Source organism: Nicotiana sylvestris, chromosome 12 (assembly GCF_000393655.2).
Source record: "Nicotiana sylvestris chromosome 12, ASM39365v2, whole genome shotgun sequence".
Classification (NCBI taxonomy): Eukaryota; Viridiplantae; Streptophyta; class Magnoliopsida; order Solanales; family Solanaceae; genus Nicotiana; species Nicotiana sylvestris.
This window is the reverse complement of record NC_091068.1, coordinates 6,513,289-6,533,917: the sequence shown is the minus strand read 5'-3', so window position 1 is coordinate 6,533,917 and position 20,629 is coordinate 6,513,289. Positions and strand designations below refer to the sequence as shown.

Genomic DNA, 20,629 nt, shown 5'->3' with positions numbered 1-20,629 from the left:
TAAGGAATACAATAAAATGCAGGCTACTTAAATTTTCAAGCCAAAATTAAGATTTCACCTACCACACCAGCTATCTTGAAAGAGCTAAATTTTACAGCATCTCTCCGCTCATTAAGAGGAACTGAATTGGCAATGGGCTGCAGAGATTGTAAGAAAACTTACCTCAACTTTATTGCAATATCAAAGATGAAATATTTTCTTTTTTAAATTGACAAGGAATAACCCTTTCTTAAATATATATCAAATTTTTCTCTTGGAATCCAGGATATTGAGAATCTTACCATGATGAAAAACTTAATTTTATAACTTTCAAGGATCAAAAACCAGCCTATAATATATATCCTGATAGAAATAGAGCATCCGTTTTTTACCTCTTATATTTTTACAGCAATTGCAAAGGTTTGTACGGTTGATCTAAGCTAGCTCACAACTATTAGGAAAAATTCTTAGAATAGTATTGTCATTTGGTCTTGAATCATACTTGGGTTCTAATATTAGCCCCAATAAAATTCATCTATTTATTTTTTATTTTAATTCTTTTAAATTCGATCGTTAAATTTAATCTGCAATATATATACATATGTTTCTATTATCTCTCTGCTCTTTTTTTCTTCTGAATCAATCCGTGCATCGCGCGAATAATATACTAGTATAAATAATTAGTTTCTAATGTAAGTAAATATAAATGGCAAGATGAATGTTACACCAAATTCAATTAACTTAATCTTAAAATCAATATTAATTATCACAAATAAAGTAAGGGGCTTGTCTTTATCTCCTTTAATATGAACTGTTCCGATTAGATTTTCAAGTGTTTTACTTTAGTATTTGCAAATTGCTATTTTTAAGAACAATGGGAAGAATTTTTTATTTTTTATTTTTTTTATTTTTTGGTCGAAAGAACAATGGGAAGATACCATATTTATAGATCAATTTTTATTTTAGATACAAAAACCATAATTTAATTAAACACGATTTAATAAAAAATATTAAATATGACGTATTTTTGTGCATTAAAGTATTTTTCCAAAACAGAATATTCATCATATCTTTCTCTCTCCTCTCTCTCTCTTCTTCGCCCTTTTCACCGAACCCTAACTTTCCCCTTTCCAAACCCTAATTCCGAACACACTAAAAGTCTCACTTCGAAATCGAAAACTTCAGCCTACATTGAATTCATATCTACGATTATTTTGATTATACGATGAATACTCAGCCGAACAATCTCTACGATACGGCGTCGCAGCCGGACACCGGGAACGATGCATACACATTCCTCGAATTCAACACGCAGGGCGAAGAATTCGATTATCCTGAATTTCAAGAGCTTTCACAGCCAATTCGATCGTCAGCGTGGCCTACGCCGTCGGATTCTCTGGTTTCCGAAGCACCCGATCGGCCTCCGTCTTCTGACGCCTCTCCGTCAAAAAAATCCCGCGGTGGAAACGGCGGAAATGGCTCTGGTGGTGGCGGGAACGGAAATGTTATTGGTAGTAGTAGTAATAATCAGGCGGCATCGGTGGTGGTGGATGCGTTGGCGGCGGGGATGAGCGGATTGAATTTTGAGGAGACGGTGGATGATGAGGGTTTTGAGTACGGAAAGGGGGATTTTGGTGTTGAGCATGCTTGTAAGTACTGTGGAGTGACGAATCCTGCTTGTGTAGTTAGGTGCAATGTGCCGTCTTGCCGTAAGTGGTTTTGTAATTCAAGGGGGAATACTTCGGGCTCACATATTGTTAATCACCTGGTATGTAAGAGAGATGCATTTTTTTCTCACGCACATTTGATTCTTGTTGTGAATGCCTGTTTTTCGTGGTCTATAGAAATGTGCAGAATAGATGTTATCATACAACAACAACAATAACTATGTCAATCCCAAACAAGTTGGGGTTGGTTCTATAAATCCTTACAGAATATGTTACTCATATAAACTCATTGCCAATATCGTACAAAATAAAAATAAAAGGACAAGAAGTTTATATTTCCTATTGACATATAAATATCTGCAAATAAATTTATCGTGCAACAATTATGCCCCAGTCTTAGACAAGTTGTGGTCTGTTATATGAATCCTTATTAACCATGTCATTCCATATTCATATGAACCCAGTATTATACAAAATAAATATAAAAAGTACTACGTACTAGAAGTTCATTATCTTGTTGACTTATAAATCTCTACAAAATAGGTTGTACCATAAAACAACAACTATGCCTCAATATCAAACAAGTTGGTGCCAATTTTCACTGATCATATTACTCCTATAAACTTATCTCAGGCCAATATTATACAAAATAAATTTAAAAAGTACTAGTAGTTTTTATATATTAAAAGGTAAGAATGTACCACCAACAACCTTTAGGTGTTTTGTTTGATAAGAATGTGCCACCAAAATAAGTTCTATAGAGCGATAAGGGATGAGTGTTGGCTTATCAAGAATTCACATGTCTAAAAGATGAAGGTAGTAGAAATGAGGATGTTGAGATGGATATATGGACATACCAGGATTGATAAAATTAAGAATGAAGATATTCGGGACAAGATGGGTGTGGCCCCTGCGGAGGACAAGATGAGATACGCGAGACTTGGATGATTCAGGCATGTGAAGATTAGAGGCACCGATGCTCGAGTGAGGAAGTGAAGAGGTGTGAGATGTTGGCCTTGCAGGGTCTAAGAAGAAGTAGAGGTAGAGGTAGGCTGAAATAGTATTGGGGAAAGGTGATTAAGCATGACATAGCGATGCTCCAGCTTATCGAGGACATGACCCTTGATAGGAAGGTATGAAAGTCGAGAATTAGGGTTAGGTAGCATAGCATTTTCCTTGTTCATTCCAGAAGTATTAGTTTACTACTTAGGGGTCGTTTAGTATGAGGCATAAGAAGGTATAGTGCTGGTATAAAAATTTAATACCACCTTAATATTTCGTTTGGTTAGCAAACCAGGTATAAGTTATCCCAGGATTAAAATTAACACCGGGATAACTTATACCTTATAGAGGGTGGGGTAATTAGCACCGGTATAACTTATACATTCTTCTTACAAATTATGCAATTGTCATATTTAATACAACATACCTAACAATGGATAAAAAACAATCCCAACATAACTAATCCCAGCATAACTTATCCTAGCATAACTTATACCAGTATAACTTATCCCGGCATAAGCCGTATTCAAACCAAACGACCCCTTAGTGTTAGTCTAGTATTTTTTTATTCTTAGATTTCTATTATTACTTGTTGTCTCTTTCGCTTCGGTTTTCTTATTGGTTGTTGGTGTCATTGCTTATTGTTACTCCTTCCTTTTTATCTTTCCTGAGCCAAGGGTCTACCGCAAAAGCCTCTCTACCTTCTCAAGGTAGGAGTAAGGTCTGCGTATACCCTACCCTCCCCAGACCCCACTTGTGGGGTTATACTGGGTTTGTTGTTGTTGTACGATTTTTTTATATTTCTTATGAATGTGTAAATGTCTGCAGAATAGGTTTATCATAACTACATTATTTTTTGACAAGTAGCTTACTAGCTTTATCATAATTAAATAAAAAAACGTGCATAGTAGCTTTATGGTATTTTCTTTTGTAGTTTATTTGGATGACTTGAAGTTGATTTACAAGTTATAATTTGGATGAAAAATAGTTTTTCTGTCCTCATTTTGCTAAAGGAAGTAGGGTTTTAAGTGGAATACCTTATACCTCACACCCATTACTCCCCTGAACTTAATATAGGTATATATATTTCAAGCTAAAGGCAGTAGTGTGCAGCACTAGCTGCAGATAGGGTCTTGGGGCAGGGGCGTGTTTCTCATAATGTATTTAGTCTCCTTCCTCCTGTCCTCCCTTTCTCTCTGGAGCTTGTTTCAGTGTTGTTAAAGGTGCGCTTAAGCCCTGAAGCGAGGCTCAAAACATGTTGAGAGCTTCGCCTCGCTTTGTGAGCGCTTTAGTGTCGCATCAAGGGTCTAAGACATACTTTTCCTTGCCAATGAGTGTAATCCTAAAAAGGTGACTCTAGACAACTTATATTTCACTTTATCTTAATTTTTTTTCAATTTCTTTGTCCATATATTTGTTATTCATGCTTATAATTATTGGTTTTGGACTACATATACATATTTTTACTTATTCTCCAATTGCACCTTTTTTCATTAAAGCTCACACTTTATTTGCGCTTTGCGCTTAAAGTCCTAACGAACTTTAGAGCTTTTTTGCGCTTTTCGCTTTTGATAACACTGGCTTGTTTTAGGAAAGGGAATAACATGGTTAAAAAAGGAGAAGTATGGAACCAGAAATACTAGTATCAGATAGCACCAGAAAAGTGAACTAGGGAAGTAGATGAAGCTTATGCATTTGTCTTTGACCTAGCGATTATTACACGACTAACCAATTAGTCTTTATTCCTTTTAAATTCTTTAAATCAAGCTTATTGGTAACTGCTGAGAGAATCTCCTTCCATTTTTCTTGTTTGTGTGTTATCAATAAGGTTTTTAGCCGAGTATAGTTCTTTTGTTTCATCTGGTGATGGATGGTCAATGGTGTGGATGTTGTTGGTTTTTGAGCTCTCTTTTATTTGCTTTTCCCCCATATTTGGGATGCTATTGCCCCCATGGCTTTACTCTTAACATAAAATGCAACATGTGATGCATGGGTTAGGCACTTCATGGGTTCGAGACCTACCACAGCCAAAAGCGTGAGTTTAAGCGGAGGAGTATAGAGGGGCAGGCCCATTATCCACCGTTTTTGAAGCATGCGCTACTGACCCTCGAGTGTTTCCTGGTCATTAAAAAAAATCGGGATGCTAATCTTCATAAAAAAAAATGGGGATGCTATTACTCATGCAGCTTCTAGCTGTTATGCCACGGGAAATAGATTTGCTGTTATGCCATGGGATATAGATTTGCTGCGTCCGTTTATTCTTTGGGAAAGCATATTTTTGAAGCAAGAATGGAAAATTTATTTGATACAAATGTATAGTTTTGTCAGCCTTTTTCTGTAGTATGGTGAATGTACATTTACTAGGTATAATGCTAGATTTTCGCAGGTCCTTATAAGTTAGTAAACCAACAAGTTCTTTTCTCTTTTTGTAGTGTATATTTCCAGCACCCTTTAGTGCTGGGATCTCTTCAATAAAAAAGATCTTTTATCCCAATAAAAGTACGTTTTTGTCAGATTCATGCAACTTTCACCTCCACTGAATTCTTCATTTATGCATGTGGGATAAGTTAAAAAGGAGCTTCTCTATATGTTTTTCAAGGAGAAAAGCCAAAGCACCACCTTTTCTTAGTTACTAAGGGAGTAGATTATCTCTAGTTGATACTGCATTTTGGAATGTCAGTTGTCCAAACTGTAGAAATAAATAAGGAATCTTAAATGCATATTATAATTTTTTCACCAGTCTAGGCAGTGGGATCAGCCACTTGCATTTAATGGACTTACGTTGGGGTGTTATATTCATCTCGCCTTTTCTACAACTGGCATGTCTATTATATTCTCTCCGGAAACAAGGCATTTATGGCGTATAATTTTTGTATTGTTGGCATTTATTGAATATTCTCAATTTTTTCTAATAGGTGCGAGCAAAACACAAGGAGGTGTGCCTTCATAAAGATAGTCCACTTGGAGAAACGATTCTAGAGTGCTACAATTGTGGATGCCGAAATGTCTTTCTTCTTGGTTTCATTTCTGCTAAGGCAGAGAGTGTTGTTGTTCTCCTCTGTAGGGAACCTTGTCTTAGTGTTAATGCATTGAAGGATATGAACTGGGACCTAAGCCAGTGGTGCCCGCTCATTGATGACAGGTGCTTTTTGCAGTGGCTTGTTAAGGTCTGGATTCTCTTTCTTGTTCTCTCTCTTTGATCCTTTTGGTTTTTGTTTTCTGTCCTGTATTTGTTACGTGTGGAGTGCTGCAGGTCCCCTCTGAGCAAGAACAGTTGAGGGCGCGCCAGATCAGCGCTCAACAAATCAACAAAGTAGAAGAATTGTGGAAGACTAATCCAGATGCTACCCTGGAAGATCTTGAGAAGCCTGGTGTAGATGATGAGCCTCAGCCCGTTGCCTTGAAGTATGAAGATGCCTATCAGGTTCTCACTGGATGATGCTATTGTATTATCTCCTCTGCCTTTTATGTGTAATAAATGCTGTGCAGGAATTGCTTTACTATGTATTGACATTTTAACTAAGTTTGCCTTCACCCTTCTAATGTAGTATCAAAACATATTTGCACCATTGATCAAGCTCGAAGCTGACTACGATAAGGTATGTCAGGTTTTGAAGATGATTTTACATGCTGAAGCGTGAGTGCGTCAATGAATACTGTACTATTCTTAGCTTTTTATTACATCCTGAAATTTCATGTATTTTCCTCTAACTTTACATGTTCCTTTTCACCTTTGCTTTTGGATAGTGAGCATACTACTTACCCAAGTTTACTTGATAGAGAGTTTTGTTCATACAAGTGTTGATTTTATGACAATTGCATTTACGCTTGTTCGTCTTTTTCTTCTTGATTCTTAACGATTGTGACAGTGGAGCTAAGACATGCGAAGTTACTTTCCTCTGTTGTCACTCTTGAGTAAATATGTGAGCGCACAACTTACCTAAGTTTACTTGATAGTGAATTTTGTCATACAAATGTTGATTTTATGAGGACAATTGTATTTATGCTTGCTTATCTTTTTCTTCTTGATTCTTAATGTCCGTGACAATTGAGTTAAGACATTCGAAGTTACTTCTCTCTGTTGTCACTCTTGAGTAAAGATGGGAGCGTACTACTTACCTAAGTTTACTTGATACTGAGTTTTGTCTCTACAAATGTTGATTTATGCTGAATATTGCATTTAAGCTTGCTTGTCTTTTTCTTCTTCATTCTTAACCTCTGTGACAATTGAGCTAAGACATGTGAAGTTACTTCTCTCTGTTGTCATTCTTTTTCTGAGATTGTGATGTTTTCCCTTGTCAATTAATCTTCCCATCGTGTCTTCTTCGTCTCCAAGTAGAGTTTATACTTGGGTTGAGATACTGCTTACAAGTTTTTGAGTTCTTTTTTCTGTTTGGTAGATGATGAAAGAGTCTCAGAGTAAAGACAATCTTACTATTCGATGGGATATTGGTCTCAACAAGAAACGCGTTGCGTACTTTGTCTTCCCTAAGGTATTTTCTTGTTATTTTTCCTGCTATGATTCTTCTAGATTCTCAGACTGTTATAGAGCTTATTGCTGTCATTTACTATTAAATCTTGATATGGGAAATCTCTTGTGTCTTTCCCTATCTGAATTGAAGATGGTCTGCTGTTTTTTAGGAAGATAATGAGTTGCGTCTTGTACCTGGTGATGAGCTAAGGCTGCGATATTCAGGGGATGCAGCACATCCAGCTTGGCAATCCGTGGGGCACGTGGTATGGGCATTTTGCTTGATCTCCAACTCTTTTTGAGAGGGAAAATAATTTATGGAGTAAACAAGTAAATTGGTTGGAATGAAAAAGGCTCCCAGAATCATGGAAAATTTTCTTAATTCTTAGAAGAGCTTCTCGGAAAGCTCCCTGCTTCTTGTTTTCTTGGGTTGTTAAGGGCATCTTTTGCAATTTCTAGCCTGAGATATTGATTGACTATTCAATTTTCAGGTAAAATTAACTGCTCAAGAGGAGGTTGCGCTTGAACTTCGTGTCAGCCAGGTACCTTAGTTTTTAGATTGCTAGTCTCTTCTCGATTTTCTGTTTTCTTCTTTCACCATGTTTTGGCTTGTACTTTGGGCCTTTTCTAAACTAGTCCTGTCTTAACAGGGGGTTCCTGTCGATGTGACCCATGGGCTTAGTGTTGACTTTGTTTGGAAAAGTACGAGCTTTGATCGGATGCAGAGTGCGATGAAAACCTTTGCAGTGGATGAGACTAGTGTCAGTGGGTGAGTGAGAATGTCTGGTTTCTGTGTAGAAAGATAAAAAAACAATTGTGAAGATTTCATGTACTTTTAATTAATTATCTTACTTGCCTAAGATTTATTATTCCATTTAAACCTTTTCAAAAAGGTGTTCATCGAATTGGTTTGTCCCTTTTTTATTTGTTTATTGTAGGTATCTTGTAATGCTGCTGATGATTATACATTTAGAGAAATGGCTGCTCTTTCTTTAACTTTGTCTCGTTGAATGTTTAAGATACTACATCCTTTTTTTGGATGAAGTAATAAGGGATACTGCATCTTTTCTTTTGTTGCCTAGTCATTGTATCCTGAATGAAACTTTGAATTCATCTATGTAGTACAAAGGAATGTCATATTCATGGATGTAACAACTAACTTTATTTGGGTCAACCAGTTGTAACTTCTATCGATGGAGCATTTAGTTTTGCATTCTCTTTGCTTCTTGTGCAGATATATTTACCATCACCTGTTAGGTCATGAAGTTGAGATGCAGATGGTCCGCAATGCACTTCCTCGCCGTTTTGGTGCCCCTGGTCTTCCAGAGCTTAATGCATCTCAGGTTGAGGGCGCTATCTGTTTGCTTGAACCTGTTGCCTCTTTTCCCTCATTTCTAAAAAAGCATATTTCCTTTAGCTTCAATATTGATCACGCTTCCAAACCTTTTTCAGGATACCTTTGAACGGGATTTTTTGACAATGAAAATTGTTAGTAGTTCACTAAGCATACACATGTAGTATCAAACATGTTATGATGGCAAGTTTGCTTACATTTGAGAATTATAGTGAATAATCAACCCTGATTGCTGTGTTGGTACATGTTACATTGTGGAACCCCTATTAACAAGCACATGCAATCCAAATTTTAGTTGCTGTTTTGTTCTCTCTTTTCATAAAATTGCCCCCTCAATTTCGGCAGCTTACTTAATTAAGCTTAATGCAGAAGTGGTGCCCCATAGTCAGTTGTTTCCCCTCACCCCCTTAACCAAAAAAATACCCCTCCACCACCAACAGTGGAAGGAGGTTCTCAAAAGGAGTTATTGATTCTGGTTGTCTTATTGATCCATGTTTGCTCTCTTAGGTTTTTGCTGTAAAAAGTGTTCTTCAAAAGCCCATCAGTTTAATTCAAGGTCCACCTGGAACGGGAAAAACTGTCACCTCTGCCGCCATTGTGTATCATATGGCCAAACAAGGCCAAGGACAGGTAACTTTAAGTCATTTTTACTTATATTTGCTCTAGGTATTAGTTGCTTGATATAATGGCTCTTTACAATCATTTGCTGACTATTATTTCATCAGGTTTTGGTCTGTGCCCCCAGTAATGTTGCTGTGGATCAATTAGCAGAGAAGATAAGTGCTACTGGTCTGAAGGTGAGGCACCAGCTATTTCTGTATCTCCTTCCCACCCTCCAACCCAAGAAAAATAAAGTGATGAAGATTGAAGACATTTTGAACTGACTGGGAAATCACTATTTTGGTGTTTAATGCATATTTATGCAGCACGTGTTTCTAGTGGAAGCATCTTGCAGAATGTTGGACTTTTGTCCACCTACCTTTGACATAGTATATATATCTCCATCCCCTATCAGCTCCTTTTATGGTAATGATTTAAAGAAAGAGTTCTATTTATATCCTCAGATGGATATGGTTAACTGAAGGACAAAAATGAATCTTTTTTGATAAGATTTTTTTTTTGATAAGAAGGACAAAAAATGAATCTCCCATATCCATCCCAATCGGCCATGTCCCACCAGTGGAAGATGTAAGTTAGATATTACTAGGTTCAACCGAACCTACTATTTTGACAGGAGCATAAATATCTATACATAAAAATCACTAAAATTTACTTCTTAACCATGATTTGAAATATTTTTTGATAAGATTTTTATTTTTGATAAGTTTTCGATTTTTTTGGATAAGAAGGACAAAAAATGAATCTCTTATATCCATCCCAATCGGCCCTGTTCCACCAGTGGTAGATGTAAGTTAGATGTTACTAGGTTCAACCGAACCTACTATTTTGACAGGAGCATAAATATCTATACGTAAAAATCACTAAAATTTACTTCTTAACCATAATTTGAAATATGCAATGTGTTCAGTGCCAAAAATCTTATAGGTCGAACCCATTGAGGTTTAATTCTGGATCTCAGTCCAACCCATGAATACAAACTGAAGGCGAAGGACATTGGAGTCTAAAAGTACTGGAAATATAATAAGAAATGTAATAAAAATGATCAGAAAATTCCAACTACCTCTTTTTATTTTTTTATTTTTTTTATTTATATATATATATATATATAATTAAATTTATGAGAATGTTAGGTCCTTCCTCATATAATTTTCTTTTCTCCAGGTGGTCAGGCTCTGTGCCAAGTCAAGGGAAGCTGTCAGTTCTCCTGTCGAGCATTTAACCCTTCAATACCAGGTTAGTTTTTTAATTTCTTGTCCTCAAATTCTTATATCTCGTTCTATATATATATATATATATATATTTAACCCTTCACTAGCGTTCCATTTTTAGTGATATCTTGCAAACTTTTGTTTATACAGGTTCGCCATCTTGACACGTCTGAGAAGAGTGAACTGTACAAGTTACAGCAACTGAAGGATGAACAAGGTTTGTGTTTCTTTCCTGGATTCTCTTTGGCCTCATATATATTGGGGGGATTTAGCATTTACATGGTGATACTTTTAGCGTAGTGCTCGGTTTTTTTCCCTCTTTCTCATTATATATATCCTTTATTAGAGCATTCTAAATATGTGCACGTGATTCAGAGTCATTTGGTTAATGAACTTTCAGGAGAACTCTCCAGCAGTGATGAGAAGAAGTATAAAGCTTTGAAGCGGGCAACAGAGAGGGAAATAGCTCAGAGTGCTGATGTAATTTGTTGCACATGCGTTGGTGCTGGAGACCCTAGATTGGCTAACTTCAGATTCCGCCAGGTTGGTTCACCTTATTACTGAAGATTTTGAGGATTTCCCAAGTATTTTAGATTTTCACTTTCTTATTTTCGTTCTTATGTACTCATTCTGGATTCTTGCTGATTTTAACATTTCTGTTGTGTTAAACCTCTTGGTAGGTGCTTATTGATGAATCCACTCAGGCTACTGAGCCTGAATGTCTTATTCCTTTGGTTCTTGGCGCAAAGCAGGTCACCATTACAATTAATGTCATGTTGAAATTCATTTATGAAAAAATGTCATACTGAAATATAGTACGATGTTGGGTCTTACTGTGAGTTTTGTGCTAGGCTGTTCTTGTCGGAGATCATTGCCAGCTTGGACCAGTCATTATGTGCAAGAAAGCGGCCCGTGCTGGACTTGCTCAATCTCTATTTGAGCGCCTTGTGTTTCTAGGAGTGAAGCCAATTAGGTTACAGGTGATTGCCTGTCTGTTGATGTGTTAACATTTCATCGGGGTTGGTAGTGGCTGAAGTTAAATATAAGATTCTCTTTTTTCAGTTATTCTCTTGTTTCTCATATAGTTGGCATAGTGATTGGGAGTGCTCTTTAGTCATCTATGAAGACTTGAGGAGTCTGCTTCACATTTTGGGGCGGGGTGGGGGTGGGGGGTGGAGTAAGATGTTCCTGGTATTTTAACTCTTCTTCAATAATCTACCACTTCCCCATACCTTTTATTTGGGCGGAGCTGCAAGAATCATGCTAGGGTTTTCTGATTTTTCTATGCTTCATGTAGCATTGTGGTGTTCGGTTATGTCATTATCTATCTGAGCTGTTTTGAGTTTCTAAGCTTCTCATTCTAGCTGCTTTTATTTGCTTGCCAAGCAATAATTGTTAATCCCCTCTTGCTCGTATTTTTTTTTTTTTTTCGTTTTGTTTCCTTGGACGTAGAGTTGCCTGGTCACTTCCTCTTTCAGAGTACTGTTTATCTTTATTTGGCTATTTCTTAAGTCTGTAAAGCATCAGAATTCTTCTATTCCATTACTAATCTTGATTATGCTGTCTATTTGTTTGCAATTCCAGGTACAATACCGTATGCATCCTGCATTATCTGAGTTTCCATCAAATAGCTTTTATGAAGGTACACTCCAAAATGGTGTAACCATCAATGAAAGGCAATCAACAGGCATTGATTTCCCTTGGCCTGTGCCCAACCGTCCCATGTTCTTCTATGTTCAGGTATTATCAGATTATGTTAGCTGATTCTTCTTTGTTTTTCGTTTTTTGAGTTGTGGAAAAATCTGTCATTTTCGTTTTGGGATGTTATTGTGATGGTTATGGATATAGTAAAGATTGTTTCTCCTATATAGTTTATAGGAATTTTTTCCTGGTTTACTGATATATTCAAATTTGAATACTTGGTAATTCATCTATAGATGGGACAAGAGGAGATCAGTGCTAGTGGAACTTCCTATCTGAATAGAACTGAAGCTGCAAATGTGGAGAAGATTGTGACTACATTTCTAAAGAGTGGTGTAGTCCCTAGTCAGGTAAATTCTTATATGCATCTTTAAGGTTGAACACCTTCTTTTTGTGGCGAGGATGTAATTATTTTATATTCACAGATTGGGGTCATAACACCATATGAGGGTCAACGAGCTTACATTGTAAATTACATGGCAAGAAATGGTTCCTTGAGACAACAACTTTACAAGGAAATTGAGGTAGGCATTAAATAGATGAGCTTTATGCTTTTCTTGGATTCTTAATACTTACTGTGAGTATTTGCTATGTTCAGGTTGCAAGTGTTGATTCATTTCAAGGGAGGGAAAAGGATTATATTATTTTGTCTTGTGTCAGGAGTAATGAGCATCAGGTTGGTTTGCATATCCATTAATTCTCTTTTTGATGCTTCATTTTTTAACATATTCTGATTTGATTCGATCTGTTGAAGATTTATGCATCCTCCTGTGAACCATACCTCTGTTCTCCCCCCTCCCCCCCCCCCCTCTGATCCTTTTTGGAGTCTGTTTAACTTCATTTGCAAAAGTTTCAGTGCTTTTTTATTTCGGGGTGCAGGAGGTCGGGTGGAATTTTTGTTAGTGTTAAGATATGTTTTTGCAATAACTTGCATGCTTAATATATAGTCAGTGTGGATCTCTGACTCTCTTGTGCTTAAGCTTTAATCTATTCCACCACTCCCATATTTCACTCTTAAACTTAGTATTGACTTCTTCTTTTACTTCTCTTTTCTTTTTAGGGCATTGGATTCCTTAATGATCCACGGAGGCTTAATGTTGCCCTTACACGTGCTCGTTATGGTATTGTTATACTTGGAAATCCTAAAGTTCTTAGCAAACAGCCTCTGTGGAATGGCTTGTTGACACACTACAAGGTAATTTCTTCAAAATATTCTCTTGTAATGCTTATTAGGCATTATTTCGCGATTTCTCTACACTTCGGAGAAGTTATGAACTGGCAAAGTTGACATAATATTAGGTGGTTAATTTTTTGGGATAATATATCACGTTGAATTTGTTAGGCAATATTGTTACTGTCTGCAGGCTGGGGACGTATTGAGTAATGTCTCAGTAGGTGTTTCATGCTTTGAGATGCTCATGCTTTAATGAATTTGTTTCTCAGGAGCATGAGTGCTTGGTAGAAGGTCCTCTGAATAACTTAAAGCAGAGCATGGTTCAATTTCAGAAGCCCAAAAAGGTACTTATTGTGGTCAAATACTCTTCCAAAGTTATATGTTTGTGCTTGTGCTTGATTATGCATCAGTACTCAGGTTTCTTGTAACATTGTTTGCAGATCTACAATGAGCGCAGACTTTTCTTTGGTGGTGGACCAGGAATTCCAGGTGACAGTTTTGGATCTGCTTCAGGCCCCAATGCTGACAGGAGAAATAGTCGTTCTAGGGGTATGGTGGATCTGAACTTTCCCCCACTGACTGTTAATTGCTTGCTGAGATGTTGTATGATTGGAGCTCGTGTCTTTCATCTGATAATGTGTCAGAAAACTGCTTTTGCTTTCTTATTGTACAGTTTTTCTCAAAGAAACTTTGGAATAGGAGTGACAAAATGGTTAAAAGAAAACAGCTAACCACCCATATTATCCACTAAAAAATGGGTTGGATAATGAACTTTTTAAAAACGGGTCAGATATGGATAAGAACCATATTATCCATTTATAAAATGGTTAACCAATAGGTAACTAATGGATAACCAATGGGTCTAACTTTTACATTTGTAAAACCTCAAATTGGGGGTTCCTCAAGTTAGGGAGACTAAGAATTCTCCCAAAAGTGATCATATGCAAGAAGTCATGGATAATATGGTTACCCATATTATCCGCCGGTTAACCCGTTTTTTTTATCCGTATTAAATATGGGCCGGGTTGGATAATTTATCCGTTTTTTCATTACCCATTTTCGACCTGACCTATATCCGCCCCGCCCCGCCAGTTTGCCACTCCTTTGGAGTAACTAGAAAATTTTCATTATTATTATTATAATCTCATGGAATTTATATATGTATTTGTCTGCTTTTGCTGAGGATATGATTTTAAGTGTAGGTTCTTATATGGCACCTGGTGTACCCAACGGTACTCAGAAACCTGGTGTTCATCCTGCTGGTTATCCAATGCCTCGGGTTCCCTTTCCACCTTACCATGGAGGCCCTCCACAACCGTATGCAATTCCTACTCGTGGTGCTGTCCATGGGCCTGTTGGAGCTGTTCCTCATGTTCCACAGCCAGGTAGCCGGGGTTTTGGGGCTGGACGTGGCAATGCCAATGCACCAATTGGTAGTCATCTCCCTCACCATCAAGGCGCCCAGCAACAGGCTGGAAGTCTTGGATCTAACTTCAACTTTCCTGCATTGGAGAATCCAAACAGTCAGCCTTCTGTTGGAGGACCTTTATCTCAGCCTGGATATGCTTCTAATGTTAGTAAATTTCAGTTTGTTTTTTCGATCAATAGTAGGTGATTTGCTGTAAGCATTTTCTCTCTTTTGAATTATAGATGGGTATCCAGGGACCAGGCCAGACATTTCGGGATGGATATTCTATGGGTAGCATGTCACAGGTGATTGATTCTGAACATCAAAATTGTTATTTTGATTTAATTTTTCTATCATATTTACCTTAGATTTGTTCATCAGGATTTCGTGGGAGATGATTTCAAGAGCCAGGGGTCTCATGTTCCATATAACGTTGCTGACTTCTCTACACAGGTTCTTGTCCTGCACATTTTCCAGTAATTGTATATTGGGCCTGCACATCACTGCCCTTTTTATGCATAATTATTTGATTTTCTCGCTCCAATTAGTTTACATAGGCAAAGCAATATTAACTGGCCTTTTTTTTTGTTGGTATTTAGGCTTCTCAAAGTGGATATGCTGTTGATTATGTAACTCAAGGAGCACAGGCTGGTTTTCCAGGGAACTTCTTAAACCAGAGTTCGCAATCTGGATACTCCCGTTTTGGTTCAGGAAATGAATTCATGTCACAGGTTAATTTTAATTGTTCACTCCTTTGGCCCCTTAATGTCTCAAACTTTAAGGCCTGGAAAGCATGTATTTAAATATGAGAGTCTGGAAGTTTTCACAAGTTCATCATTAGCTCTTCTGACTGGGTGGCTTTGGTAGACGAGTTAATTGAAGTGGTCTCTTATGTTTTCTTTTCTCTTGATCTTCCGGTTGGACTTTTGCTTATCGGACTTTTTATTTCTGGTGCAGGACTACATGGCTCATGGATCCCAAGGTCTCTTTACTCAAGCTGGATACAATAATCCATCACAAGATGATGGTCCACAGAATCATTTTGGCATGTCCAATGCATCTCTTCAGTCTCAGGTTAGTTTATTAAATAATTCTGCTTGAGAGTTGGCTAAATTATTGACACGCACAAAATAGGAAATATGGATTAGGCGAAGTCCACTAGATTGCACAAATGATTCTTCACGGGAATATAATGCCAGGGGACTTCGCTTGTTAGAAAATATTTTCTTCTTGCTATTAGTTTATTTCAACTAGTCTAATGTCACTTGGATGATTGAGGTTTTCCTTGGAATAGCACTTGAATTTGATTCCACTTTTTCCAGAGTTCGCTTAATCCACTTTACTCCCAACCATTTGCTCACTACAACACGCAACCATTTAACATGCAAAGCCAACCTCAGCAGCAAGCCCCACAAGGCCAGGGCTTCCAAAATCAGAAACTTCACTACAATAGTTGAAGATCGCAGGCTTGTTTATGTGATGGGTTATAGTTTGCTTCCAGCAATTTGGTTGATGCTGTCAACACGTGGACCATATTATCTGACCTAAGATGAGGTAAAGAGTTTGCTAATAATTCAGGTCAAATGGTGACATATCCCTTGCCAGTGATTCTGAATGTTGAGTCAGAGGCTGGAGTGGTGGAAGGCTCTCTGCTCAAGTAAACCATGCGCAGCACAACTGGTGCTGAGAAAGGAAAAATAACCCATGTTATCTTTGTGAAGTTTTACATATTGTTTGAAGAGAAAGTAATACTATTTCTCCGGGAGAGAAAGGTTACATGGCATGCTATTGGCCGGAAGGGTGGGTTATTCAGGACACGGAGCTTGCTACTTGCGCATTGGAAGTACAACATTGTTTGAAGCTGCGACCATATCTTTTGTACAGTGTCCAGGCGAAAGTCAGCTAACCCTTTCAGCTCTTCCTGACATGTAATTAAACTCTTTAGTCTTTGTATTACGTGGATAATGACGATAATTATCAATGTATTTATGTTTCAGCACTTGAGGTATTGGGTATATAAACATGCAGGTATTAGTCATTTGATTAAACTGGGTTGCTTGTAATCCAGTATCATTTTTTGTGTGGATGTCTTTTGAAGCGTTTTGCTTGGAGTAGTCAATGGAAAATGGAATACGAGTACTTCAGCACTGCATTCGTTTGTTTTGCCACACCTCCATGGCATCTCCCATCTAATTCTACCTTCCATGGAGAATTGCCTTTCGAGTTTTTAGAAAAACTGTCGTGTCTGTGAAGAGAACTCTATTTATTACACTAGCGTGGTTGTTTTCTTGCTTGTTAGCATTTTTTTCTGATTACATGTAGCGCGCTTGACTGGTAAGATGGAGCCTTTTTTTTTGCTTGGCTGAAGCCATATAAGGCTTAAAGGGATTGTATGTTTAGGATGCATCCAGATGAAATCTTGCCCTGGACGAATGTTAATTACTAATATGAAATTAACTTTAAGATGTATTTAATTCAACGGGGAAAAGTTGGTTACATTGATGTTTTGGGCTTTTGCAAGTTAATGACTTGCATTTGCATGTGCGATGGGCGAAGGTTGTTTCTCTTATAGGCAGTTGCCTGCGCTATAATTTTATTATAGTTCTTTATTGAGGACATAATTTTTTGTTGTTTCTTTCTGTGTGAAATTAATACCTTTTTAGCATTTATAAAATAGTTCAAAGTTTTTTAAAGATCGCAGAGTGCGCATAACTGATACTTCCGTCGGTACTTATTTAAAAACGAAAAATGACGCTGTAAAAAATAATAGCCGAAAAAATATATAAAGTGTATATTTTTTTGTATATATATATATATACTTTTTCGGCTACCAAATAACAATGTATAAAGATCGCAGAGTGCGCATAACTTATACACTTTTTTCGGCTACCAGACGTAAATAGTTTCTCGTGCAGGCTAAAAGTAATAATACTCCGTTTACTTGATGTCAAGCTTATCAACGGGGCTATTATTGAAGATTGTAAGTATTTGCTGGAAGCCAATATGGCTACTATTACACATATTTGGAAGGGGGCGATGCTGACTTTCTAACGAATGAAAGACACAAACATGAAGAAGCTCTGATAATCTAGGAAACTGCGGTTAAGGAAATGAAGTTTTTTTCACTTTGCTGATTCAAACCATGTCATGTATAACGGCATAAGAGATTTTAAGTAGGGAAAATGATACTGTATAGCCGCTCTTAAAATAATAGCCGAAATATACATTATAAAAATTATACAAATTTTATATACGTTTTCGGCTACCATTTGGCGTGGACTAAAATTAAAAAAAAAACTTTTAAATACTTTATTGAGTATTTTCCAATGTAACAACAAAAGAAGAAAGTTCAGTTCATATATTAAGGCGGAATTTATAGCAAACGCAGTAGGGTTGGTCCAGCAACAATAAGCGTGTGTAATGCAGGTCTGATTGACAATAACATTATTATATAAAAACCAGTAGAATATTAGCAACAAATCAGAATGGCGCAGCGGAAGCGTGGTGGGCCCATAACCCACAGGTCCCAGGATCGAAACCTGGCTCTGATATATAATTAGAGACAAAGGCTTCCATATGCATATTTTTTGTGTACCGTTACCATTTTTACTCATTATAAGCTTTTCAAATTTATAACTGGCTAATTTGTTAACAAGAAATATGGTTGTTTAACACCCCCCTCCCTCCCCCGGTTAATCCGCAGACCTTACCTCTACTCAGGATGGGATAGAGAGACTGTTTCCGGAAGACCCTCGGCTCAGAAACAATAGATATGTGACAACAAAACCCAAAAAATAATATCAGCAACTTAAAAGACAACAAATAAACGAAAAAATAATAACGCAAATATTATGCAAAAGTGTGAAACACAGCATAAATATCAAAAGCCGAAGGAAAAACAAAGGGACAAAAGCATATGACAAGATATCAATTAGAAAGTAATCAAGTTCCTAATGGGAATTATTAAAAGGATAAAGGTATGTTAGGTAACATGTTGTTCAATTTTCCACTTTGTTTTCTTGAAACTCAAATTTCATTTACTCAAAATGCTTTATTGAGTCATTAGGGATAAAATAAAATATCTTATATTAATGAGTTTCACTAGAAATGTAATTTTTTTTTTAAAAATAGATTAAGAAAAAGAACGAGTGTCAATTGAAATAGATTTTTATATGAACCATCATTAATCAGAGGTTTTAGGTTCAGGTCATTCTCATTTTCTCTTTTTCTCCTTTAATAAGCTTTATGCTATGCGATTCCTAATTAATCCCGTTTCAAAACATATCCTGCACACCCAGTGAAAATTTAAAAAGAAAAAGAATCTACTTCAAATTATACAAGGACCCAATCCACCTATTTCCATCTTGATATGGGAAAACTTCCAACAAAATTTGTTTCTACCAAAGGAAAATCCAGCAATATATTCTTGTACTTTATGTCTGCTTTGATTTTGGACCATACCACCTATATATTATTGAATTCAAATTTCAAACTTGATTTGCTTTGAACAAGTAAAGCTACTATTCTTGTTCTCTAATTTTTCTCGTAAATGAATTCTTCTTTTACTTTTTCCCGTTTTGTGTTCATACTTTTTCTAGTTTAATTGTAATCGGTTTAATAATAAAATTGTATGGATCGAACTCATAAAAATTAAATTTTGACCCTGTCAAAAGAAAAAATAATAGATACAAGAAAGTAAACTTTCTTCCCTCAACTATACGCCACACTTCCATCAACTCAATTATCTTCAGGGCCACTCCATCTTTTTATAATAGATTTCATGAGATGGTTTTAGTGACAAGTCAATTGAGCATCAAGAACCATATTCCAGCCATGATATTGGTCAGAGAAAGGCCTAATGTGCAACACGCCATGTCTAAGAATACAAAAAGTGGGTGGTCATGTACCAAAAATAGAAAGATAAAGATAAGAAAGTAAGATACGAAAAAATAAAAAGAAAAAAGAAAAGTAAGATGCATTACTCATAAAAAGTTTCTTTCACTAGTTGTTTACACCATATTAATAAATAAATATAAAGACATAACCGGATATAAGTAAATTTTTGACCATGCAGTGACCCAATGTTGGGGAAGTGCCCAGTTAGCCAGTAATAACACATGTATTTATTTTTAAGCCACTGTTTATAATATTTTTAGTATTTAGCCACTGTTTTAATAAATTTTTACTTGCCCGGACGAAAATACCCTTCTGCTCATAAAGTTCAGGATCAAGTGTCCTTAACTTATGGGCTTGTTACTGTAAGTTCAGGACTAGCTGTCCTTAATTTATGAGCTTGTAAGTCTAAGTTTAGGACTACCTGTCCTTAACTTTTGAACTTGTACTCTAAGTTCAGGACTACATGTCCTTAACTTTTGAACTTGGAACTTGAAGTACAAGACTACGTATCCTTAATTTCTATGCTTGTAACTCTAAGTTAAGGATTGCCTGTCCTTAATTTCTGTGCTTGTAACTCTAAGTTAACGACCAAGTGTCCTTAATTTTTGAACTTCCAACTCTAAGTTCAGGACCAAGTGTCCTTAACTTATGAGCTTGTTACTGTAAGTTCTGGATTACCTATCCTTAATTTATGAGCTTGTAAGTCTATGTTAAGGACTACCTGTCCTTAGTTTTTGAGCTTGTAACTCTAAGTTTAGGACTACCTATCCTTAACTTTTGAATTTGTAACTTTAAGTTGAAGACTATATGTCCTTATTTTTTGAACTTGAAACTCTAAGTTTAGGACTACATGTCCTTAATTTCTGTGCTTGTAACTCTAAGTTAAGGACTACATATCATATGCTAGGCATTGAAATATTTTGTACTAAATCACTTTCCCCATATCCTCATGCTCTACAAAGATAGAGAAGGATATAAATGAAATTGATGAGTGAAAGAATGTTGGTTACTGTGACATGTTCAAATGTGATACACAGATTGCCCTGAATATTGTGAACATGTTAATGAAAATGTCATGCTGCAGTAGACAGTGTACAACATATGTAGCCGAGTTTGTATGAACATGCTAGCAAACTCTTTTTTCTAAA

At 36.6% G+C, this 20,629-nt stretch overlaps 1 protein-coding gene across 1 annotated transcript; it reads left to right on the top strand.

Moving 5' to 3' along the window:
- The first annotated feature begins 1,039 nt into the window (after positions 1-1,039).
- Positions 1,040-16,753, top strand: LOC104239569 (regulator of nonsense transcripts 1 homolog). The gene is made up of 29 exons (XM_070163886.1): positions 1,040-1,747; positions 5,564-5,815; positions 5,902-6,072; positions 6,197-6,247; positions 7,049-7,141; positions 7,290-7,385; positions 7,611-7,661; positions 7,770-7,888; positions 8,354-8,462; positions 8,981-9,103; positions 9,199-9,270; positions 10,256-10,327; positions 10,453-10,519; positions 10,703-10,845; positions 10,983-11,054; positions 11,154-11,282; positions 11,887-12,042; positions 12,240-12,353; positions 12,429-12,527; positions 12,602-12,679; positions 13,064-13,198; positions 13,447-13,521; positions 13,618-13,726; positions 14,380-14,750; positions 14,828-14,890; positions 14,967-15,038; positions 15,185-15,316; positions 15,543-15,659; positions 15,908-16,753. Exons 1-29 carry the CDS (start codon positions 1,205-1,207, stop codon positions 16,040-16,042), a joined length of 3,819 nt encoding a protein of 1,272 aa, XP_070019987.1. The 5' UTR covers positions 1,040-1,204; the 3' UTR covers positions 16,043-16,753.
- The last annotated feature ends 3,876 nt before the right edge of the window (positions 16,754-20,629 follow it).

Bases quoted from the DNA above. Each gene is read 5' to 3' on its own strand.
- LOC104239569 (XM_070163886.1), top strand. From the start codon at position 1,205: ATGAATACTCAGCCGAACAATCTCTACGATACGGCGTCGCAGCCGGAC. The intron at 6,248-7,048 runs GTATGTCAGGTT...TCTGTTTGGTAG, and splicing joins TCGAAGCTGACTACGATAAG to ATGATGAAAGAGTCTCAGAG. The intron at 7,142-7,289 runs GTATTTTCTTGT...GCTGTTTTTTAG, and splicing joins CGTACTTTGTCTTCCCTAAG to GAAGATAATGAGTTGCGTCT.